This window comes from Aythya marila (genome assembly GCF_965140915.1).
Source record: "Aythya marila genome assembly, chromosome: 5".
Lineage (NCBI taxonomy): Eukaryota > Metazoa > Chordata > Aves > Anseriformes > Anatidae > Aythya > Aythya marila.
In genome coordinates this window covers 17,415,596-17,441,415 of record NC_139046.1, presented here as the reverse complement: position 1 = coordinate 17,441,415, position 25,820 = coordinate 17,415,596, and the positions used below count along the sequence as shown (strand labels likewise).

Below are 25,820 nucleotides of genomic sequence, written 5' to 3'. Positions count from 1 at the left end.
TTGTCAGTCTGCAATTAACAGTAAATCAAATCACAATTGTCCTTTACATTTGATGGCAGTAGAATTTTTACTACAATTTAGGATCACAAACCCTGACAGCTCAGGAATGTCACTGCTACGAGTGCATGCCTGTTGCCAGACTGAGGCAATCAAAGCAGTGGGCACATCATCATTTTAAAGCATACTGATAATTTCATCAAGTGCTAATATTGTATGCTTACAGCTATGGAAAGCCTCCAGATAACATTTTCCTAGAAATCTCTGTTGCTATGTGCAGACACAAAGAACCAAGCTGGCAGTATTGTAGATACACAGGTAGCATGGCATAGGTAGCTTGTAGCAATGGGTTGACAAGAGACTAAGGTTTAAGAACAAACATATACCTCTATTCCTCACATTTCTTACCCCTTTTTTCTTTCCTGGGAGCATAATACCCAAGCCCAGACCACACCACAAATTCAGGAAATTTCCAGCCTCTTCTACCTAGCAACAGCCCCATATAAAAACTGAACCCTCAAGTACTCACTATGGAAACAGATCTGCTACCACTGTATTCTGCGACTCAGGAGTAAAGTAGGGCAGTGAGCTCAGACAGAAACCAATATAGCTCTGTTTTACACTCCTTTTTGCTGTACATATTAAAATTCAGCAGTTTATAGGCTCATCATGTCTACTCTGGCCATCTAAGCAGGCTCTTAGTCATTTAAAAATCATGCAAATAAGTATGTACCATCCTGATGTCAGAGTCGAGCAATCAAATACAAGCAACACGCAATCTGAGCCAGCAGAAAGGACATGAGACTAGAACCTAGGCCTTTAATTTTGTTCAGGATTCTGTCACCAGCTCGCTGTCTGGTCTCAAACAAATAACCCTCCCTAGTCATAGCATCTTCATCTGCAGAAAAGAACGACAGCATTTTCTCTCCTTTGTTACGTGATCAGACAGAAAAAAAAAGTGTTATCACAAGGAGCTGCAAGATATTACCTCTGGACGTGCTCAGTAAGTTTTTTTCTCATTTGCTCTGCTTGGATTGCAAACAGCCACGGCTCTAAAGAGCTGGTAGACCTCGTGACACCATCAAAAAACCTTCGTGCTTTGCTAGCACTGTGAGACTTCCCTTGGACCTGGATGTACGACCTCCAGAGGGACTGGTTGCTAGGATATCTCCTCAGTGCCTCCGTTAGGGCCTCTCGCAAAGGATTCAAAGGATAAACGCTAATTTTCATGTGGAACCTGAGTAAATTTGTGTGCAGCAGTGTGACAGCTTCAAGAGTGGTGGGAAGATTTTGAACGCCAGAATTCATTCCGGTATTTTCACATTTCTCTGGAGCAGGAACTTGAAGCTTTTCCGAAGCCTGTGCATATACCGATACCGCAGCATCGATCCCAACAGTCAAGTACTGGAACACTGCGTAACAACCAACCAAGTTAACCAGCTGGTTAGACTCACCGACCTGATCCCAATCAGAAACTGGTGTTTTATTTAAATAATCTTGCAGTGCATGCTCATACATCTTACGAGCTTTCAGGACATTAACAGATAACACTTGTCCATTATAGGGCACATACGGTCCACTTTCAGTCAATTTAGTCAATATATGAACAGCGCGTGACGTGACAGCTCCTTCCAGGCTTTCCAGGAGTTCCACTTCCAGCTGAGCATAAAGCAGACTGAGGCTGCACAGCTTGGGACTCTTCAATCCTCCCGTCTCTGCTGTGCTCAGAGCTGTGTCAAATACCTTCCTAGCATCAGCAGTGTTTCCAAGCAGCCATTCTAGGTAGGCATACAGTTTCCAGAGGGAAAGGTCATTTCGGTTGTCAGGTGCTTTAAGGAGATTCTTGGCCAATTTTTTACTTTTCCTTCCTTGTGCTTTCAGCTTCTTCTTGTTTTTTGTTTGGAGACACTGAACTACCTGCAACGAAGAATAAACAGAACACATTTTGAGAGAGGTGAGAAAAAAGAAAAGAAAAGAAAAAAGAAGAAAAAAAAACAAACCTCACAGCATTTTGATTTCATTACTGCCTTTGTTTTCATATTGTTCCATATTTCACCACTGGCCAGAGCTGTTGCTACTGAATACTGTAAGTTGTCAGAGCTGCCTGTTGCCAGCTTCCTCCAACATACCCAAATTGCACAGGCTTATCATCCTCATGCCTGGCACTGCCATTAAATAGTATCAAATTCCACTTGTTTAAAAGGCCAACTCATCCAAAAAAGGAGTTGCTATCCTGTAATGGTTGAGAAGAACTAAATAAAAATCCCTGTCTGGCTAGATGCAGCTTATGACCAGCACAAATAAATCTCCACGTAACTTTCACAGCAGAAATCTGCTGGGGAAAAAAACCTGGAGATTTCATGGGAAACCTTCTGGTTAGATGATGTTTGGGTAAAAGGCAGAGAACTCTTCCATAAAGAAACACAAAATTAAACTTTCTGAAGTGCTAAGAGAAACTGCAGTCTTTTGGGCATCTATTGGGCATCTAAGTGAACAGTTTCACTTAAATCCAGATTCAAGTGATAAGGTGTTATTTCCTTCAATAACACTGCAAAAGTAACTTGTAAAGGAAGCAGTGGGTTTCTTCATAAGGTGCTAATATCATGGTATGGGGGATTATGCACTTTGGGGGATTATGCACAATATATTGATGAAAGTTCTTGGCTCATTCACTTTGCCTTGTAAAAAGAACAACTTGCATCCACTCTTGTCTAGCATATGAAGTATCATATAGCAGTAGACAATATGTTAACATTTATCTAAGACTGCAAGAAATACTTTACTACATGAAAATATGCTTCTGTATAAAATGTACTGAAGAACAGGGTTTGTTGTTTGTTTTTTTTTACCCTTTTTTCTTTTGCCCCCAGGGCAATCTTAACTGACACTTACTGCTTTGAATACTCAGTCCTCTAAGACAATTTTCCTGAAAAGTTATTCTAATTAAACATAAACACACAAGGAAATCACACATCACAAAAGCAGTTATATGCAGATTTCTCATTACCTTAGATATTTCATACTGTAACCAACAAATGGACAGGTTAGATTTTTCCTTTCCTGAAAATAGCAGGTACAGAGCATGAAAAACATTCTGTATGAACTCCTCTCCATCCTTATAGTGGCCTATATGCTGTCTGCCTCTTAGCATCGTGTCCATATGACCAATACTGTTGAATCCAGATAGTGGCACATCAATAGAAGTCAGTGGCTTTTCATCAGAAAGTACATTGTCAAAGATGTTATTTTCGTCCATGGCAATATAGAGGTTGGGAGGAAAGAGTTTACTTATACATGGCACTCCCAGGAATTGCAAAAATGAGTACAGTAGTTGATGTTGAAGGTCTGGATTAGAAAGCTGGATCATGGATGGTCCAAGATCATCAAATAAAACCTTTAAAACAAAAAACAAATCAAAACTCAATTCATGCAATCAAGTAAAATCAACAAACCTATGTAACTAAAGAAACTTTTGAAGTCAATAAAGATTTATAATTACTATTAAATGGTAAGGGAAAAGCAATGCATTTTCCCAGTCAGATGGTAAATTTGCTCTCGAGAGATTTCTTTGCTCTAGATTATCAGAGACCCATACAGAACACTTACACAATGAAAGTCTAAAAATATATTATTGATTTTTCCAAATAAAAATGCGTTAAAAGGCCCAATCAATGTCTGACTTTACCTTTTCTCCCAAGAAAAAAAAAGTCCAAATATCTGACTTGAATCTAAATTCAGGCAACAAAACTTTTGTTTATTTAATGTGGATATCATCTTAAACACAGTCTGTGATATTTCCATATACAGCTGAGAGAAATCACAGAACAGCAAGGCTATTCACCTACAGCCCAAAGTTTACCATGAGGTTCCTATGGATTTCAGCAGTCTCAGCACAAAACCTAAGGTGACTTTTGAATTCCAAACAAATGAAAAAAGAATTACTCCTCTGAAAGTATCTGTTGGCAATGAATCCAAACATAAAGCTAATTTTATCTCCCACTGTTTATTATATTAGAGTGACCTGTCTTTCTGGATCTTCACAGTCTTCCTCAGTTTGGTTTTTGGTTTTGTCTGGCCTCCAAGGTAGCCAATGTCTTGCTTCACGAGAATATTCAATATCCAGCCAAATGTGCCACTTGGGGAGAGTTTTATCCTTTATTTCTTCATCTTCATCTATCTCTTCTTCATCATCATCATCTAAAAACAGATCAAAACACCCACACAAATATTAAAGAAAAATTAATCTATCACATCCAAAGACCAGACTTGACATATAATTTAGCTATTTTTAAAATGCCTGTTTTTATTAACATTGCATCTGTTTCCAAGATGGAGCTGAAAATTTCCACATCATAGTTCTGGGTTTTGACATTTCTGTAAGTGCAGGTTTCCAACCTATTTGAATCAGTAAATCAGTGTCAGCACCCAAACTTTATCACAGAGATAACAATAAATCCTCAGCAGGCTGTGGGGCACTTAACAACAGCAGTTTACAAGCCACAGCAAAGGGCCAGTAGCTACTTTTTTATGCAGTTTAGTTTCTTCACTTCATATCTGGGCATGGTATCTCAAATGCACTCTATGAACATTCATGTGCATAAAACATTTTACTTACGTTTCCTCAAAAAGCATTATCACAATGTTGAAACATTGCAAACTAAGACTGACAACGCTGCTTTAAAACACCTGGTATTTTTCAAAATTTTAAGCAACACACAACAGAAACGACCATTGTAGTTAAACATATACAAACAAAAGTATTTAATCTCATCCTACTTTTCTGATAATCCTTTTGGTACTTAGACATTATCAGCACATTTTTCCTGTGATAGGTATATATTAATTCCTTGCTGTAACTGATAAGTCCTTCTAAGTTAATGTTAAGGGGACGCTTGTAGAGACTTCCTTGTTGCTCCAAAAAAAAAAAACTTCCTCAAAATTTATGGTTACCTGCACTATTTTTTTTTTGGTAGTAAATCATGCCATTTTTACACCATATCCAAATTCTTGTTGTGATGTTTACCATTAACTATGTGAAACATTCCCAATTCACAACACATAAATTTCCAGTAAAATAAACTGATGGCAGCAATGTTTTTACTCACTGTGCCCTTTCTTTCCTTTCCCTGGTGAATTATAGCCACTCCTTTCACCAACTCCTCTAGGAAAAACGACAGCATTTCTACAATCTAACCAATGATTCAGCTGTAATCTTTAATTAGGTCTGTAAGACTGTCTTCTTTTTTTTTTTTTTTTTTTAAACTTCTGAGCTTGATAGCAAGGGGGAATAGCACTTACACCATACATGCTGGACCTGCCCTAGACCAACAACTGTTCTCTATAATGAGTCTTCTCAGTTTGTGAGCAAAATGGCCACAGTCAACAGCAGCGGAAGTGCTGACCTCAGTTTAGGGACAGGTAGTTTTCATTTTAACCCAGGGACATGGGGTCATTTCTCACTTCCTTTATTAAAAGCAGAGCCAAACTTGCTTCATTAGAGTTGCTGCTTCAGCAGGAGCAGCAAAACAAAGCCAGTTCATCTTTGGTCAGACCTTGTTCCAACCCCCTGCTTCCCTTCAAGATGCATCTGTTTGAGAAATAGTTCTTGACATTAGGGGAGGCGTTGTAGAAGAGAGGACAGGGTGGCACTAAGCAGCAAGGAGGTGTTTTCTGAATCCCTTGCTGAGACAATTGCCTTCAGTTTTACATGTTCTCTATCCAAGAAGCACTCCAGCCAGGTGAAAAAGCAATTCCTTCATTCTGTTGTCAAGAATGAGAGAAAGGGAAAGTTTTCCTCTTACTGCTACTGTATTATTTGCTATAAGAAACTGAACTCTTTCAGATATATGCTCCTAGGAACAAAATTACTAAGTTTGGAAACTTTTAGGCAACTATCATCTAAATACTACAATCCCACCTGCTGTATCAATATGCAGAAAGGGTCTTAAGGAAGGTATTTTCCTTCCACTTTAATAAGTGGGAATGGGTCTCAACCATGTACTTGCACTTGCAGCCTTTCCAGAGGATGTGCCATCCTCTCCCTTAATTCTAGTCCCTAGGAAAGACGACAGTATTCCATAAACAACACGGTACACAGAATACTCAAAAACATGCTTTTCCCTGACAGGTATGATACAGTTTACCTTGATCATGGTAAATATTTTTGAAAACTTGTATGCAAAAACATGAGAAGAAACAGCTTTTATCATTCAAAACAAACTGGTTAGAAGAATACATGGACATAGGAACGACACATATTGACATGGGCATACCAGGTTTGTCAACAGCAATCCAGCCACCCTTTTCTTGTTGGTGCATCCATGCCCTCCAGCCTCTAGCTCCTTTTTCTCCAATTCGTGGTTCTCCACTATCCCAAAAGGGTTCAAAGAATTCCACCTGTTTTTTCAGCAGGGGAAACCAAAAACAAAACATATTTAGAATAATTTTTGCTGTTGTACAGACACTGATTGGATCAATACAGTTTTCCAGACCCCTACAGTCACTCATTGATGAGCAGCTTCTGTATCTAAAGATTTTGTTAGATGCTACTTAAGAAGCTGCAGCAACACCTGAGTACTTTGGTTATGTCTGTGGCACAGCACAACTGTCATCAGCTCTTCTCTTTAACATAAGGATTGTTTTTAAAACAAACAAAAATTAAAATTGTATTAAGCTTTTACAGAATGCGGAAGACTCTTGTGCCAAATATCCTATTCAGCTTCTTCAAGGGTAAAGATCTGAAGTCCCCAAGATGTGGCTTTCAGAACCCAAATCTCCTTTCCTCCCCATCTTTTTTGGGACCATGAAGAATTTGGATAATAGAATGATGATTTAGACAATCATACTCCTATGATCAAATCAAAATGCTACACTTGGACATAAACATGAGTGGACTGAGGATAAGAGGAAAAGATCAGTAAGGCCTTTTATTTCTCAGATTTCATGTGATCAACAATCTCAGGGCACCTTCCAGTGAATCAGAAGTTCAGGGTTGTAGTTCTTCACTGCTTGTATGCAATCTATCACCTTTAGACTGATCAATTCCTCCCCTGCATTGTGTATACTTTGCTCTAATAACCATCTCTCTCCTACTTCATGCTTCTGCTGTGTACCAAACCTTGGCTTGGACATTGAGATGCGACTCAAATACAAATATTAACAACAAAATTTACTGTAAGAAAAATCAGCATCACTGTATGAAAAAATGCAGGGTTTACAAATCTAATTCTACTCCTTATGGATTTATTCTTTGCAAAAAGTGAGAAAGTAAACTGTGAAAACTGTATGGAAGCAACTAATTCAAGACTGAGTCATGATTCTACAAGAGGGCAGAATTAAAGATGTTCCACCAGCTGTAAATCTGGCATTTTATTATTTTCAAGAACTGCACTTTCCAACTAGACTTTGTCCTTTTAATTTAGGTTCCTTTCCATCCTGCCTTCTTAATAGATTTAAACACTACAGGTAATCTTACAGTCTTTTCAAATGGTTGGAAGTGTAACAGGGTTTTTTTTTGTTATTTGTTTTTTGTTGTTGTTGTTGCTGTTGTTTTTTTTTGTTTGTTTGTTTGGTTTTTTTTGTGCAACTATGCCAAGTGTTCCATCCTGCATGATAATTATAATTAAAGTCTACACTTCCGGCATTTTAAGAGGACACCAGTATTATTTAAAGTAAAAGATTGCTCCATTGATGGGCAACAGCATCTAGAGGGCAAAAAATAATGTCTTAGCAGTGGATGCTGGAGAAGGTGGGGATAATAAAAGGATTTTGGGGAGAACTTCTAACTTTGGGGAAAAGAAGCAGGAAAGCACTGACTGCCAACACTCTGGTCAGCCAGCCGAATTTTCTCTGTCATTTTAGTTAGAAAGAAGACAAGGTATGACTGGTCATTGCACTTCCATTATATACAGAAGCAGCAGCAGTTTGGCATGTAGTTCCAGAGGACCCACAATATTTTTCCAATGCAGACACCACCTTGAAGAGTCACAAAGTCAGTTGCAATTCAAAGTATTTTCCTTATGTCCTTAAAATTCATCAATATTTTTCTGCTGCAGCATTCTCTGTAATGCACAAGGACATAAACCCATTTAAATGGAAATTGCTACCTGTCCCTTTGTTGGCAGATCTTTTACACTGTCAGGTTTAAAGAAGGTGAAGTCAATCAGAGCCTGAAACAAAGACACTGCTTTCTCAGAATGGCCAGCCTGTCGCAGGAAGTGGCATTGCTGAATAAATATAGCTGTAAAGGAAAGGAAAGAAAGTTTTGTCTTTATTTCAAATAAATTGTTGTTGTTAAGTATTTTAATAAAGCCCACAAATACACAAAAGACATACATGAAGTGCTGTGGAGAATAATTGTTCTGGAACAGTGTCAAAATCCAAAACATAGGAGTAACTGACATAAAAGCATGTCAAAATTATTGTAGTCTGTAGTTAACTTCAAGTCCTCCCACTTTAAATGTGCTAAACAGATGCCATTTTATTTTCCTTTATGAGAGTCTGGTCTTTTGGCCAAAGCATTACTGCTTGAGATTAGCGAATCATCCTGTCCCTTGCTCTTCAACAAATTATTTCTGTAATCATTGTCATACCCCTACTACACACTGAGCCTCAAATCCCAGCTTATACAGGAAAGAATAACCTCAGATTTTCTATTCATATGTTTGCAATGACAATTTTAGGACAAAAGAAAAGAGCTAGAAAAATAACATATTAAAAACAAACAAACAAACTACTACTAGATAATGCAAGGACATTTCAGAGATATTCCAATACTCTAAATAACATTCAACTCTTAACAAAACAGGGGCTGTTTGACAAAGTGCTTTAAATTATAATTTTTGCAACAAATAAGACAGATAATTCATTGATAGTTTTGAAAATAGTTACTCAAATGCTGCTTTGTTTAAAAACCTTCAAAACCAAAACAAAGTATGTATGTGTCTAGATACACAAATGCAACTTCATAGGTTTATACAAATTATGATGACTTTATCTCTTTATATTGAGTGGCAAACAATTTACTCCTCTTGTTCAGATTTACACCAGATATGCGCACACAAAAATTTGAATTCAGCTAAAATATACGAAGTAAGCGTTCCATTAATCTTCCTGCAAGGTCATTCTTTCTGACAACAAAGACTTAAATACCTTCAGAAATCTCATTAAACAACAAGAAGTGTGCTAAGTGTCTGATAGAATCTTCCAAAGTATTTTAATCAGTTTAGGCACTTATTCCATCAATTTTGGTATCCAATTGCCACTGAAAAAAATTGTTGCTTCCCAGTTCAACAGCTTCCAACTAATGAACATTGATTAAAATGTTCTGAATGAAGAGAATATCTCATCAGGACTTGCTGTCAAACTGGAGCCAAAAATAACTAATAGCATAAGACTTTCTGCATGACAAAAAAGAAAACTGAAGAAATGCAAAGATCAGTGTTTTCTTTGTGATAAAAACTGAAAACAACATGCATACATATTTAATTTGGTTTACGATGCTAGGACACTTCTAGAGCTGAACCTAGAAGGTATGGATGTTTCTCCCCAACTGGTACATATAATTTGAAAAACAGGACTGCCTTTCTACAGCAGAACTTGAGGATGCTTATTTTCTCTTGCTTTACATTAACAGATCCTAGTAAATTTAAAATGTTACAAGATAAAAATATTTGAAGACTGATCTATAATTTTAAATACATCTTTACCTTTCTTCATGTTTAAAAAATACACTGATACTGTTTTGAAGCAGATAGTATCATGCACATAATTGAACACTAGATGGCACAGTCCACCACTACTTAAACTTAGCTCTTACACTTTATCATTATCAAAGGTTGATGATAGAAGCCTACATACATCTACCCCTAATTCGTGAAACTCTTAGTAGATTTATGTTAACAAAAATTTGTAGTTTTCTTAGTTCAAACTTACCTCAAGAATTACAAATAGTTAAGGAACTAAAAATAACAATAATAAAAAAAACACTTTCAGACCAAGAAGACCCCCCTGGAAGTTTCTCCACTCCTATTACTTGAATTCCAAAGTGTCTGTATGGGTGGGGTGGAGTGTGTGTGGGGAAGATATAACAGAAAAAAAAAGTTCTTGACAGAGCTTTTAAACAATTCACTATAGTGCTAATACAGGACAAGTAGAAATTAAGAGTGAACAGAAACACAAGAAAAGTTGAGTTGTTTTTTCAACCTATTTATATGGGTAGACTTGCCAACAAGCATGCTTTGTGAAAAATGTTTCAACGTAACATATTAAACTAGTCAAAGGGACCATATTGAAAAACATTTTTTTCACAAAATATTTAACAAGTAAGTATGTTCTGTGCAGAAAAAAAAAAAAAAAAAAGGAAACCTTCCTGTTTGAAAAAAATATACATGTAGAGGCTGAATAAAACATTTGTCCCAAGAAACATCTGTTGTAGTTGACGTACAAAGTGAATGAAGTATTAGAAGTCAAAGACCGTAATTAGAACATCAGAAGATACCAGGCAGTACAACAGCCACCTGCCAGTAGGGGACTTTTCCTTTACAAAACATTTTCCAGCTCTTGATCCAAAATGAATCAGAAGACCACCATAAGAGATCCAAAGAATTTAAGTTATTTTGTAACACAGCATTGGCATCATAATCTTAAAGTCAAGACTGCACATTGCTTAACAGATAGCATTATTGTTCCAACAGCACTTTCAAGATTTGGACAAAAATAGAAGTTTCTTGGACTATGCCACAGATGAAAAAGCATGAACTACAGCATAATAGTCTCTTCTAGCTTTAAAATGTATTTTAAAGAAAAATAATCCAGATTCATAGTGACACTAATATTTTCCTCCTCAGCATATCCATAGATTAACGATCACAATGACCCTTTGAGTTTAGAGAAGCATAATTGAAACGGGATATGACTTTCATTTGGCTCCAGACAAATTTAAAGCCTGTGCCAGAACTGAGCACAAACCTGTTTCTTGCCTGGATCCTGTCCAGCATCCTAACCATCTGACTAACTTTCCTTCCAGGCATAATTATATAATAAATTTTAACTTGCAGATAAATGCATACAATAAATGTAAATGGCACGATTATATAGCATTGCAGTTCAGAATTCTGAATGCATTCATTGTAACTCTCACAAAAATTTCACATTATCCTTTTCTTTTCTGGATAAAAGTAATTAAAAATAAAACTTTTGAACAAGAGATAATTTCTCTCACAACCAAACTTTTTTTTATAAAACACTTTTCAAAGATAAAAGCACCTCTCTTGGCTGCTGGCTGCAATTCTTAAGCCTTGCCGTTGTACTGTAAACCACTCAGGACATTATACTTGGATGGTGTATCACAAACTCATCTGGGGAAGGGAAGCATCTGCCGTACCCATATTTGGTTGGAATGTCTGCTTCAATTCTCAGCTAAGAAAACAAGATGCCAGCATTTTGAAGAGAATAAAATTTTCCTATAACAGATAGGAAAGTCTGTTCTTACAGAGAATGTATTCAACTCTTATGAAGACCTTTCTGACCATACCACAAAAGAGAGAAAAACTTCCTTACCTAGCATAGCTTCTTCTGTGCCTGGCAGTGGGGGATGTGACACCATGCTGCCATCCTGTACAGCTGCCAGCGTAGTCAAGCATTTTCCATAGAGCCCATTGATTTTTGAAACAGAAAAGGTACTGAACTGACTTTGACAGAACAGAAGATATTTCTTCCACAGCTCTGGGTTATTGGGATGTATGAAAATTAGCTTCTGCCATTCTTTGATCAAAGCTGGTGGTTCCCAGAATTCTGTGCAAACCTTCAACCTGGCGAGTCTCAGATCAACATTACCTGGATTGCTTTCAATTGCCCTCTCTAAAATAGCTAGTTTCTTTTCTAAGATTAACTTCAGTGATTTTCTTCTTACTTCCTGCTCTCCCATACTTGCATAAGGGCTAGGTCCTCTCATTAATTCATCCTTTAAACAAAACAAAGATCATAACAACATTAGGAACAACCATCATGAGAAGAACACTGACATTTGTGAAAATGAATTAACAGCTCATTCTTTTCTAGTAAATATATATAGTCCTAAACAGAGGAAACTGAAATACATTTGTGTATTTATTACTTAATAATGAGCAGTCATGTCTGTCAAAAAACATACCTGAAAAGAAACAAATTCCATCCAAGCATTAATATCTCTTGGGTTTTCTCTGACTTTCTTGTTATATTCTTCCACTTTTGTCATTAGAATGGGGTTAACATTTATCGCAGACTCCTGAAATGCCTGCTGTGTATTTACAGGCTCATGTTCCGCATCTTTGTTTCCTTTTCCTTGCAGCCACACTGTAGTTGATGGATCATAAATCCCAAGAGGGTTTACCTCTGTTGTGTCAGAAGGATCACTGCTTTCCATTTGGAAAACTGGTATAAAAGCAGCTGAGTCAGATGGAGAACTTTTATTGCAAACAGGAATCCCATCTGTGTTTAATGTCTTCACATTGTTCTTTGAAAAGTAGCGCTCAGGTCGCCTCTGTGATTGCTTCTTTTGGGATGCAGGACTGTCCCAAGTTATACATTGTTTCTTTGCATCTATGCCAAGACAGGACTCTCCTTTCCTTTTATATCTTAAAAGGAAAAATACAGTTAAACGTATTCTAAAATACATGTAAGAAAGGATAACTCCTTTTTGAAAGGAAGTATGAAACTATGAAACAGTACTTTAATCCAAATTGACCCAAATAGCATATGCAGAGAGCTTCAAAAGTTTAAGAACTTGGGAACTCTCTAAGTCTTTAATTTATTTATTTTTGCAGTGCCATCAGAACTTCTATCATTTAAAGCTTTTTCTAAGTTCAACGATGGCCATCCTACTTCCAGAAAAAAAAATATTTTTTCCTCCAATCAATTTAAACCATGTAGACATACCTGGACAAAGATCAACAGACAACATTATTTAATGGTATTTAGATTAGATTATTTTAAAGTGAATAATTAGACAACAGCAGTTCATCTGGTAATTTTTCTTTTGCATCCCTAAGCCTTTCTCCATCTTATAAGCCAACCAGAGGGGGAAAAAAAACAGATTCATGAAGGCCACAATGAAGGCTACGGACTAACAAAGAAAGATGTCATTTTAAAATATTACCAAAAATGTCATTTCAATGGCAGATGCAGTGATGTGCAATGCCGAAATAACATTTTCCATCTCAAACAACAGCTGACAACCCAAAGTTGGCAGAAAAGTGGAATGGATTGTAACCAGGCAGTTTTACTACACAGGTATACATATTACAAAAATAAAAGACATCAATCCCTCTTCCTCCACAAAAATAAAAGACATCAATCCCTCTTCCTCCACAAATAATTACATTATACACAGTAAACACTTTTCCTTGAGAACATGAAGCAAAAAGTGTGCATGCATAATGCATAAGCCCAGCGTGAGCTCCCTTGGATGGACTTCTCTGTTAATTCAGGGAAAAGCTCTGAAGCATTAGCATAATACTAGTAACCCACTAAGGATGTTGAATATGTAATTTCATCTACAGCCATTTGAAATGTAGCAATGCATTAAACAGATACTCTTTGGTGTAACGTCTGCATGATCTAACACAGAATCCATTTGCTAAGAAAGTATTTGCACTTTTTGCAAAAATCTCAAACTACTCAAGTAAGTAAATTTCTTGACATTTCTAATATGAGAAACATAGTATCTTCATTTCCCTTTTAGGCACAGAAAAAGAGCAATGAAGAGATCAAAATGTACGACCTGGAGACCATCCAGAACTGAACCTAGAGTTTCTGACTTTGAAACCATGCCTTTTGAATGATGCCACCTCCAGATGGCAGATCTAGAGGTTCACATGCCTGTGGTCTACTAATAAAGAATGTTTTAAAAAAGTACTTTATTCCCATTTTTTCATGGCATCTTTTGTCTTCAATGATATTTTGATCCAATACAAAGTTAATTTTTTAAGTACGCTATTAAGTACGCTATAGAAGGTATTTTCTCACCGTCTTGTAGAGCTTAGGGATATGGTTTAGTGGGGACTGTTAGTGTTAGGTCAGAGGTTGGACTCGATGATCTTGAGGTCTCTTCCAACCTAGAAATTCTGTGATTCTGTGTGATTCATAAAAATTTGAAATGTCAACTATTTCACAACCAGCCTCAATTTAATGAATCTTGAGTTAGTGATTCCATGATAGCTTGCAAACCAATACAAACCAACGTATTGTACCTTGCAATGTCCCCTCGATACAGGGATTTGTAGGCCCAGTTTGCAGGATCTGATTTCTTGTCTATTCTGAAAGTTTCTGCTGTGAAAGCCTGGACGTCATCAAGCCAAACAAAGCGGTTGTTGGTAAGATTTGATGTTTTATCACCTAGACTGAAGAAAACGAGAAGTATATTCTAATTATTTGTGCACATATTCAGCATTTACAAAACCAGGAAACATCGTGTGTGTGTATATATATATGTGTATGTATGCATATACACACACATATATATGCATACATATATATACACATTGTGTGTGTGTGTGTGTATATACACATGTGTATACACGATGTATACAATGTGTATATATTTATAGCATATACAGGTGCTTATGAACCTGTGCTCTCAGCTCTTGCAAAATCTGCCTTGGAAAAGTAGAAAATAGAGGAAAAGTCAAAGATGGCCTGGAGTACACCCAGCTGTAACAATAGTTCTTCAGTGTGACCACATCCTCACTCCTTCCCCAGGAGCAGATGCAGAATCAGAGAGGCAAAATGGCTGCTCAAGCTGACAAACATGATGAGAAACAGGGAAAGGCGATTTACACAGCCAGTTAGATTGAGCCACTTAGATTGAAAACATCAAAAACCAAAAGACTGAGAAAAACATATGACTGTGTATGTGGTTTGCCAAAGCAGAATACTCAATGTGTTTGTAGAACCTCTTTTACTGCTCAAGGATCATGCTCGTTACTAGACACCTACTATTTCATGCAAAAATGACACCTCCACCAATTACACAGTACTTCAGAGCTCCCAGAATTAACAAAAAAAGATCTGGTAAAACAATTTCAATTGTTTAAATACTCACCCAGATATACTAAGAATAAGAAGTATGAAACATATGGCATATAGCAATAAATGGATGGACATTAAAGAAATATTAAATTAATATAAGCTTTGTCTTAATATGAAGAAAAAAGCAAATGTGAACTCTGTAAGTAAGAAGTTATATTACAAGACAAATACAGCTGTGTTATTGCACTAATTAAGAATAATGTTTAATGCAAGCCCTATCCAAGCTCTACAAGTAAAGCAAGGACCCACGACAGGAAACAAGATGCTTACAAATACACAAAATTAGCCTTTAAACATCTTTTAAAATACTTCATTACACCCATTCGGTGTTTTGTTCTGAAGAACAGTATTTTCCAAAATATTTTAGTCACATTTTTTCAGAAGTGATAAAACAGGTGTTTCTAATTCGAATCTTTTTCATTGTTTTGAACATAGGTTTGATCATTTAAAGCTTAGGAAAAAAAACAACACACCAGGGGCAAGAATCTCATTCATAAAGTTGAAGAGACAAGTTAAAAAAAAACACAACAAATTTACATTTTGCATAGTATTAATAAGTGCATACTTTGCTGCTGCTTCCTTTTCGCGATTTCTGCCACTTGCTGTAGCTCTGTCCTTGATGTGCTTAGTGTCCAAGTCTGATTCGCTGCTGCTGGAGTCCCCTTTGGCTTTCTTTTTTGTCTTGTAGTGGTGATGCTTTTTCTTTTTCTTTTTCCTTTTCTTGCTTGACTTTTTCAGATTCTCATCTGAATCACTTTCCCCTGACAGCTCTGATCTTGAAGTAGTCCTGCTTGGAAAGGAGTATATATATCTATATATACACTTAGATATCTGAGTAGTAGAACTGTAAAAAGATATCACTGTGAGAAAGCTCATAAACATTTTTACCCTTCACCTTTCTCTACCCTGCCTGTCTTTCTGGAGAAGAGAGTTAACAGCAACCCATAAAACGTAATATACAGTAGAACTGCAGTAAATAACAACTATATTTTTCTCATCTTCTGGAATTGCTGAAAAACAGTCTTAAATTTTTAATTGTCAAAGACATTTTGATGTGGGATCTATACAAGTATCCATCTGTTATCACCACCAAATTAAAGAAAATAAATGAGCTGATAAAATCTTGTAACAACTGGGTGGAGACAACTTAGGTCAAGCTAAAAAGATTGTCACCTTTCACAGTGACCCCAAAGAAAAAAAAAGTCTGTACCTTTTCTTTGTTTCATTATGATTTACATAAAAAAAAAAAAAATCAAAGAAGTATTTTCAAAATCACTTCCAGCTTAAAAATTCAAATCTTACTTCTTAAGGAACAATTTTTGGTGACTACTGAATTAATGCTGTCGTATAACAAACTGTAGTAACATCATATAAACATCGTATAATAAAATGTAATAACAAACACTACATGTGATAGACAACTGACTTACTAAGAGATCACACTAAAAGAGGAGCAACAAGGCTCAGTATTATTAATGAGTCAATAAAAGGAAATGCATTGTTTCAGAAGCAAGGCACCTCCAAAAAGAACACAAAGCAGTGTCTTTGTATGAAAGTATGAAGAAAAAAGAATCCATGGGAGAACCCATCAAAATCTTAAAAACAAACAAAAATAATAATAAAAAAAACACAATCAACTACCTTAACTGTATTAATTAGTTTTTATTGAAATGAGAGTGTACCCCAGTAATACATAAGAAAGATTTTTTTTTTTACATTCTTTTTCAAAAGTTAAATATGGTGGGTTTATTAGATCATTCTATCTGAAGGGTAATTTGTAAATTCCTTAGTGACAATAAAAGTAGAATATATGACTGATAAATAAAACAGTGATGGCATTTCATTTATACAATATGTGTAAATGTAAACATAAGTATATGAAAGGATGTATTCAACTATGATTTTTATTATAAAGACATTCTGTCTCACTGCCACCAACAGCCAACATAAACACCGGAGCTTGTTTCAAATTAAACATGACTAAGTTTTCAAACTTGGCAACTGCAACTGGATTCTATTAATTATTCAGTTTTAGTTATAGTCTAGATATGTCAAGTACAGCAACTGTTCAAGTGAAGGTATTAAAATCAACCAGTACTTTAACAAATGTGGTGCCCACAACACATATTTGTAAAAATAACATAATCGGCCTCTTCAGTGAGCAGCACAATCTATGCTGCTGAAAAACTTGATACAGGTATTACCTCATTAATTCACATCTTCAACTAGTTTTTAAAAAGTAAAAAAAAAAAAAAAATAAATCCTGTACTTGACTGTGAAATGGTTGATTTAAATGGTTTTCACAGAGAAATCACAAAGATGATGCTTAATCTTTACATTATTTCAAGGGTCACTAAGGACATTCAAAAGCTAATGAAGAATCATCATCATCACTCAGCTCCATTTCCCTGCCAAAATAACAATGATTTAAATGTAGCTGTGAGAAAAAGAAAATTGAAATGTAATTATATAAGTATAACTTCTCATTATTTTAAGTTAAAGGACATGGAAGCATTATTCATACTTTCATATATGACTCAGCTCAGGCCTTTATAAATAGTGAACATTGGAATGAAAAGCAGCACTAAAAGCTCCTGATTTTGGTCTCCCATAACAAAAGATAAGCAGGACCAAAAAAAAAAAAAAGAGGCTAAAGAGATATTGAAGTATATTCTACCTTATTAGCGGTGATTTTTCAGGGGTAGAATTTGCAACTTCTGTAGTGCGTTGATGCACTAACAGTGCATCTTCGGTAGAGAAGCTTGGGTTACTCAGCCAGTCCAGGTCTGCAGGTGAAGAGAAGCATGAGATCAGTACAAATAAGCTTGCTATGTTTTTTAAAGTTAGGGGTTAATCTAGTCAGCAGACATTTAAATGTGCAGCAAATGTCACTAAGTCACGTGTAATAGTTGAGCACACTGAAGAGCAGTCCATGAAATTTCCATTTAGCAGAACAATAGGTTTCAACCAGGTAAAATATTTAGGAGCCAGGATTCTCTTGGGACATCAATTTAAGCTTTTAAAAAGACACTGTGTAACAATACTTAGAAGTTCATTCTGAAAGCAGGTAATATGTTTCATATACTGCTATATATATATATATTAATTTTTTTAAGTCTCTTTCCAATATTAATTTTAACACATAAGGACTCAAAGAGTATAACTGAAAAAAATACAGAAGGACATAATTACTTAAGAAACATAGGTAACGAATGAAACGCAACTTAATGCAAATTTAGAAAATTACAAAATGTGCTTTACTTGCTGTATGGAAAGTATTTTAAACACAATTTTATTGATAGGGACACCCATTACTGATAAGAATACTCAAGTGTTTTATACAAGGTCAAAATACAGCACTGGATTCTCAGTTCTCTAACCACTGAGATACCATTACCCTTGGATACAGCATGAGAAAAGGCTAATTGATGTTCATGTTGATGCGTTAATCAGCATTTAGCATACAGACCAACCATTTCGGGTATCAGATCAGGTCAGATGTTGACACATTGTAGAAGGTAGACTTTCTGACCTAATTTTACTGATCTTAAAACTTCTATGAAAGAATTCTAGAAATGAAATTTCTATGAAAACCCTTAAGCGTGTGAACTTTTCTAACATTAAACAAAAATTGTTGCTTAGCATAAGCACAGAATTTATCAGCAGCCTCTCTGGTGCCATTCCATAGGAGATAACAAAGGAACAAATTTTGTCTCCCTGCCTGTTCTCCATGCGCTTAACAACCATTTTTGCCTCAGTGTTCTTCCTGTCACATTCTTGTCTTTGTGCTTTTTACCACGCTGACCTCTGAGACTTAAATAGCATGAACTCATTGTCTGCCAAGCCATACATCTCTCCTTCTTCAGAAGTATTTCTTTCAGAAATATCTCTTCATACCAAAATTCTTTCTTCTGTCTCGTGTCTCTGTTGTCCACAAAAGGATTTAAAATGGAGCAGGCTGCAGAACAGTTTGCTAACCTAAGATAAACTCATCAAGTACATATAATCAAGCAAAGCTCCAGTTGTCACTTTCCAAGAGCTGGCCCTAGCCAGCAAAGAACAAGCACCCTTGGGGAGGGCTGTCCTCGCTGGGCCATGCCGAGTCTCCATCTCTGCACAGAGAAGAGCCCCAGGCAGCACACTGCAGGGTACTGCCATGCACCATCCTTTCCATCACCAAAATGCAAGACACAGTGAAAGACAGAAAGATAAAAATTCATCTGTCTAACCTGTATGCATTTGATTGTATCCATCTGCCTGGCAGTGGAATCACTACACCTATGGCAAATGTTACCACACTTTGTTGCAAATCCACCCCAAAACCCTTCCCCCCCCCCCCCCGGAAGTACTTAAAATATATTAATGCAAAATTACAATAACAATCAAGACCTTAAAACCATTATTACTTATTTAACGCATGATAAAAACCTATTACTTAATTCAATTGAATTTAAATTAATCCACTGTGGCACAAGCACCTTCATCTTAAATACGTGTGCTTGATTCTAAACCTCTAAATCTACCACAACGCATTCAACCAAAACTTTTGGTGACCTTAAAGGGGAAAGATTTCTGCTGGCTAATATCCAAGCAACATGTGACTTGCCTATCAAAATTCCCCCTGCTGGGGAATAAAGTGCTCTGCAATAATAAGTTCTCATTTCAGTCCTGTAAGAAACGTACTAAGAAACAACCTAGAATCAGAATTGCTTCTTAGAAGAATTTTATTTAGCATTTTTCACAAAATCCCATAATGTTTCTCAGGAGATAATTCTGCAACCATACCATATGTGAAACACACAAGACTTATGTAACTTCCTACACCCGATAACTACATAACCAAATGAGTTAATTCAATAAATGTCACATGCTAGTGTGCTGCCTTATGCCTGAGATTCCTCAAGTATATTTATTAAATACGATGCTGATTTAAAAATGGGTATCTTCCATATATTCAATTATTTCTGCTCATTTTGGTTTTGAAGAAGCGATGTAAAGGAATGCAGGAACAAACCGTAACCCTAACACATCTTTCCTCTGGTCACGCTCCATCTTCCTTATACATAGACAAATTCAGAGATTAATCAGTCCCGAGCACTCCAGATTTAGGTAAATACAACCAATTTGTGCATAAGGGTTTTTATTCATTTACAGAAATAAAGGAGAAATTCAATGCCCTTAAAAAAAAAAAATCCATCTTTGTTTTAATTTGCGTGGTATCCCCCAGAAGCCTTTGAGCTTCCTTTTGATAAATTACTGTTTCACTTTGCAATGTGTAATAAGTCATTTACTAGAATTATTTATTTTGGCAGAATTTAATTTATTGTAAGGTAGTTCTGTATTGATCTGAATAAAGAACTATGCTTCAAAACCACTTGAAATATATTAATACCAATACTCATGACATTTCTTAATAAAACACTGGCTTAAGCTTTTCAGAAAAAAAAAAAAAAGAATTAAACTACGGCAGAACAGTTAAATGAATTGTTTTAAGCATACAGAGTTGTTGGTGATGAAATTCAGATTTCAAGACTTATGAGATCTAGACCATTAGTCTAAGACATATTTAAGATCTTGACCTAACATCTTCTAACATGCTGTACATCTCAAAATAGGCTTTCCGTCAATTTCAAGAGCATAGTATCTGGTCCTCCAAAGATTAACACAGATAATGCATTTTACAATATTACTTGACCATGTAAACACTTTAGATACAAAGCAGCCCAAAATAGGAAAAAAATGCCTGCATACAAGTATGCTAAATTTTATAACCTCGAGCATTAAGGCACTGCGTTCCAAGAAATTTCCAAATGGAGATATGGATCTTTAGCAGGACTAGGAGCTTTGGGCTTAAAAATTGAAAAATAAAAACCCATTGATACATTACTTTTTAAAATAGCATTATTGATTACATTGACAAAATGAGCAGAGAATAAATTAAACAAAGAAAGTAGTAAAGCTTCAGCTGCTTTAGAAGACAATAAAAGCAGGGGCTGATCAAGCATACAAATTTTCTTGAGGCACAAAACACACTTGGAATCTACAAGTTAGTTTAAACAGAGCTTATACCTGATTTGGCACAGGAGTGGAAAGCAGTTATCTTTATATTTCTCTGCCTTAAAGGCTGTTCTAAGACAGGAACCACGTTTTTAAATAACGAGGGAGTTGGCAAAATTTTCACTTTCCTCCCTCAAAATAAGTCAATAAATTAATCTTGCGTCTTACAAAAGAATGAAGCCTGGGTTTCCGAGTTGTCCCCTAAATCCTTTACACTCTCCCCCACTGCCACAGCTTCAGGAATTATCGGAGTTCTCCAGACCCTGCTGCTTTCCCACATCCCCTCCCTATCAGCTGGGCAGGAGGCAGCCTGTGCTGTATCAGTGTGATCTCTGAAGATGTTTATTAGTTGGCTAACATGCATATGCTCAAAGCCAAGTAGTTCAATTCATGTTACAGCCTCTCTCTCAACAGTGTCACTTGCCTAGATTTACGTTTTCTAAGCAAGTGCAGATTTTCATAGACCCCTAGTTTTGTGACTTCTCTCTCTCACTCACAATTATTTTTTTTTTGAAAGGGTTAAAACTCCTGAGGGGGGAGAGAGATACTGAGGAAGCAGGCTGGCATACTGGCACAGCAAGCACACATAAGAATGATTTCCATAGGAAATTTGCATTAAATATAGCAAAATAACATTTACTATTACCATTTTAACAAACTTCTAAGATGTTATTTTGACTTAACTTTACCTGCAAGTATCTGTTATTTCCCTACAGATGTGAAGTCCCTCACTAAACCAGGTACAGTGTGCTTATGGCAGTAAGCACAAGCAGAGTAACATTTAATAGGTCAAATTATTGTTTTAGTGCCTCACAGGAAATCTCACCTTGAGAACTGGAGTCATAAACATTAATCCCCTGATGGCCTAAGCTTGGTTCTACCTGAACAGATGAGATCAAATTGCGTTTTTAAAATATTGAAGAATCACACTGCACGAACAAACACCCCTAGCACAGTCAATATGCCTCTGTGGACACACCAGTGCAATGTTGAGAATTCTCCAACTACAGAGTTTTCTGAACAATTTAATCAAACTGACCTGATACTCTGGAAAGAATTGAACAAATTTTTCCATTACGCAACATGCAAGTCCAAACCTCCTTGTAAATCTCCAGTGAATCAGTTAGGTGGATACAAATATTTCAATCTTTAAAATTCTACCACTTCTTTTTAGATGTCTGACAAGAAAAAATGAATGTTTAGTATTTTCACAGACCAGATCTATGTTCTTCAGAAAATAAAATAAAAGACAAATTTTTGGTGATAATATGCATGCATTTACTATTCTTCCATTCCACCATCTATATTCATGAGTGCAAGAGTAGAAGTAAACCAGTGGCACTTTTTTAAGCCTTTCCAAGTTATATATATATATATTTTTATAAGCATTATATATAGTGTTTATAGATAAAATATATAGTATATATACATATAGTGCATGTCTAAGGGGCATTTTAAAGAGTTTTATGAAGGTCTTCAGTTGCCTTTCCAAATGCTGAAAATGTGCTTTCAGCAAAAATCACGGTATCATAGTAACTACGGAATACTTTAGATTGTAAACAATGTTGTGCATTATGCTTACTACTGCCTGGGGGGTTAATTATTACCACTGTTCTGTTCAGTACTGATAATTTGTGGTCTTTTACCAAAAAGTAATTAAACTTGATAATATAATTTAATTGATAATATAATTTTAATTGATAATATAATTTTAAGAAAACATATACAAAATTACTTTGTGCTCAAGAGATGGCTGCAGCTCAGCATTTTAGCAGGATAGGATGAGCATACAGCAATACTGTTTCAGATATTTATAAATGATTTATGGAAGTTTGAAAGAATATCAGACAGAGGTCAGAAGAATGAAATATGATAACGGTGTTTACGTTATTACCTATTTTTTATTATGAAACTATAAAGTTATCCTGAATGACTGCTGAAGACACCCCAGTTTTACATATAATGTTAAAAAACACATATTCAGTGATCTCCGTATCACGATGGATTTTGGCTTCATCTCAACTCTGAGGAAAGAGAGTCATCTATCAGACAGATACCAAAGTTGTCTGTCAAGTTCTCAAGTTCTCACAAGCTGAACGTGTGAAATTTGATATATGCCACCATTAATGTGTTTCTGAGTACTTAATTTTTATTACTTATACTGAGATACGATAGTTAAAGTACAAAATTGCGTAAAACATAAAAAGTGAACAAATGATGATCCTTAAACTTTTGTCAATAAATCTGATATTAAAAGCTTCTAGTAGACCAAAACATATCTCATAAACAATGCTATAACTGAAATCTATACCTGCAAGTACGCCTTAACATCTTTTTCTGTGTAACTTAACCTTCCAGGCAGGTGGTCTGCGGTGACACAGACTGCATAACAAACCTGAGGCTCTATTCCCAGGGTTTTAAAATGTAAGCAAAGGCCTCACTACTAGAGCAACATTACTGTACATCTGCTTGGCACAGCAGCTTCTCTCTTCCTAGAAGCTGTGATTTGGGATATTATTATGCTCACTGTTCCCTGCACCAAGTGCATTACCAGAACGGCTCCCCGACACGGCTAAAGCATCTCTGTACTGGCAGGCTGTGTATCAACAGGTGCAATGCCATCAGGGCAAAACGCAGAACTTGCTAGGAGGTGGGAAGTAGGTTATCCTATGTTGTATTCCTGAAAGTTTCTAAAACTCACCATAATGACTGGACCAAACATCCAAGAAATTTACACCAGGGATTACGTTAGTTTTCTCTTGCTGTGGTCTCTAAAGGACAGGCAAGGGCAGTGGAAGATGGCAAGCAATAAGCTGAGTTCAGAACACCTCCCAATACAATTAATGCACGTTGTGACTGAGTGTGTACTTTATGTTTCGCAATACACCACCTAGTGTTCTTTGCTCATTTAATAGAAGTATAACTCATTAGACAGCAGCCGTGGTAATCAAGAGATCAAGCTGAATAATATTTTCAGTCATAAAGTTCCCAAAGCGATCCTTTACGGCTTGCACACCCTTCCCCAGGATGAGCGTTTCCACAGCCACGCCTCCAGCAGACACCTGGCAACAAACCCGCGCACACCCAGCCCACACCTCAGGTGTCCCTACTTCAGCTTCTCTCCAAATTTACACCGCAAAAGGGAACTCTGTTCAGCAGTACGACAACTTTATTGGAAGCAGCAGCGGCTACTAAGTTTTCCCAGCCTCCCCTCGGACCGCGCAGCCCCGCGCAGGGGAGGGAGGAGCCGGCGGCGAGGGCAGCCCGCCCCGTGCAGCCGCGGCCCAGAGGCGGGCCTGGCAGGCGGGAATCTCCTCCTCCGAGCCCCCCGCTGCCCGCGGACCCCACACGCAGGCCGGTGCCGCTGACGGCCGGGTCGGCGGCCGGGGCAGGAAGCTCCGTGCGGCGCCCGCTGGAAGCGGAAGGGCTTCCCCGCGGAGCGCTGCCGGGGGAAGGGTTCCCTGAGGGTTTTACCTTTCCTGGAGCCCTCGCTGCTGCCCGCTGGGGTCTCCCCGGGCTCGGCGGCACCGGCGAAGGCCGGGAACAGCGCCATGGCCCCGCTGCCTGCCCGAGCTGCCCGCCCGAGCTGCCCCGCGGAGCGGAGGGGCAAGATGGCGGCGCGGCGCCGGGCCTGCTGGGACGTGTAGTTCGCCTGCCCCGGCTCCCAAAATGGCGGCCGGGCCGCTGTGGGTGCTGAGCGAGGAAAGTCTCTGGGCTGGGGGTGTCGTGTTATCCTCCTGCCCTCCGCTGACGGGAGTGAAGGAGGGGATTACTGTTCAGCTCGCGGGGAAGAGCCGGGGATGGGGTTTCCATAGCCTTTCCTTCCCCGCCACTCTTATTTTCCCTCATGCATCACGCTGGGAATGAAGCCCCAAGTGAAGGTCCGTCTGGCTAGGGAGCCTGCCTCGAATGGCGGTAGTGCAGGCTTAAGGAAGAAATAAACTCCCACAATGAGCAATTTTTAAGTCCCCTGACCAGTGGGGACACCATTCACGTTTAATAGTATTATTGAATATGCCCTCCATTAAGGAACTGGGAAAATAACGAACAGTCTTATGGTTTTGACTACTTGGGCAGGATGTTACACTTGAGTTAATGTATTGTAAAAAGTAGTATTTCCTTTTTTTTTTTTTTTTTTTCCCCTCAAGCTTAATTGTAGCATTGTAAGGAAAACAAACAAACAAAAAACTGCACAGTCTTATACACCATTATGATAACTCACTTCAGTTTTCATACTTAGTCATCTGAGAATTGCTTTTTTTTTCTTTGCATACCAAAGCCATTCCACAATGCTCTCGTTTAATTTTTCTAGTTTTTCTAACTGATATACTAGCACCGCTGCATGACCAGAATTTCATGTAGTAATCAAGTGTACAAATGATGTACACTTGTACATCGTAGTTCGTACACAGTGTAGTGTACAAACAATGCAAGTATTGTACTACTTGAAATCATAATGACTGGTTTGGTTTTGGCTCCTTTCCCAATGCCTTATACCAATTCTGTTTTTCTTTTTGACTATTATGAGCTACAGTGTCTTTTAAGAGCCTATTCCTGAGTGGCAAAAGATTCTCCATTACCATACGTATCGCTATTAGGATTAGTTTCCTACAAACACTAGACACAAGCACTTTGCACTAACTAAGCTTTTTGCTTTTTTTTTTTTTTTTTTTTTTTTCCTGGCGTTTTATAATTTATTT

General features: G+C 37.2%; 1 protein-coding gene across 3 annotated transcripts in view; it reads right to left on the bottom strand.

Annotated features, from left to right (window-relative positions):
- The window catches only part of NRDE2 (NRDE-2, necessary for RNA interference, domain containing), a 29,296-nt gene extending 4,267 nt beyond the window's left edge, over positions 1-25,029 (bottom strand). For 2 of the 3 annotated variants that reach the window (XR_014317591.1, XM_082761411.1), the window contains exons 1-11: positions 24,595-25,029; positions 17,741-17,849; positions 15,629-15,853; positions 14,226-14,375; positions 12,149-12,611; positions 11,557-11,959; positions 8,103-8,236; positions 6,270-6,393; positions 4,019-4,194; positions 3,005-3,391; positions 986-1,914 (exon numbers count right to left, since the gene is read on the bottom strand). Coding sequence is in view for 2 of the 3 variants with exons in the window: in XM_082761411.1 (XP_082617537.1) it covers positions 986-1,914; positions 3,005-3,391; positions 4,019-4,194; positions 6,270-6,393; positions 8,103-8,236; positions 11,557-11,959; positions 12,149-12,611; positions 14,226-14,375; positions 15,629-15,853; positions 17,741-17,849; positions 24,595-24,673 (3,179 nt within the window). In the remaining variant the exon portion in view is untranslated. The remainder of the gene's footprint in view (positions 1-985; positions 1,915-3,004; positions 3,392-4,018; positions 4,195-6,269; positions 6,394-8,102; positions 8,237-11,556; positions 11,960-12,148; positions 12,612-14,225; positions 14,376-15,628; positions 15,854-17,740; positions 17,850-24,594) is intronic. The other variant, XM_082761412.1, reaches the window with a different exon arrangement.
- Between the last annotated feature and the right edge of the window lie 791 nt (positions 25,030-25,820).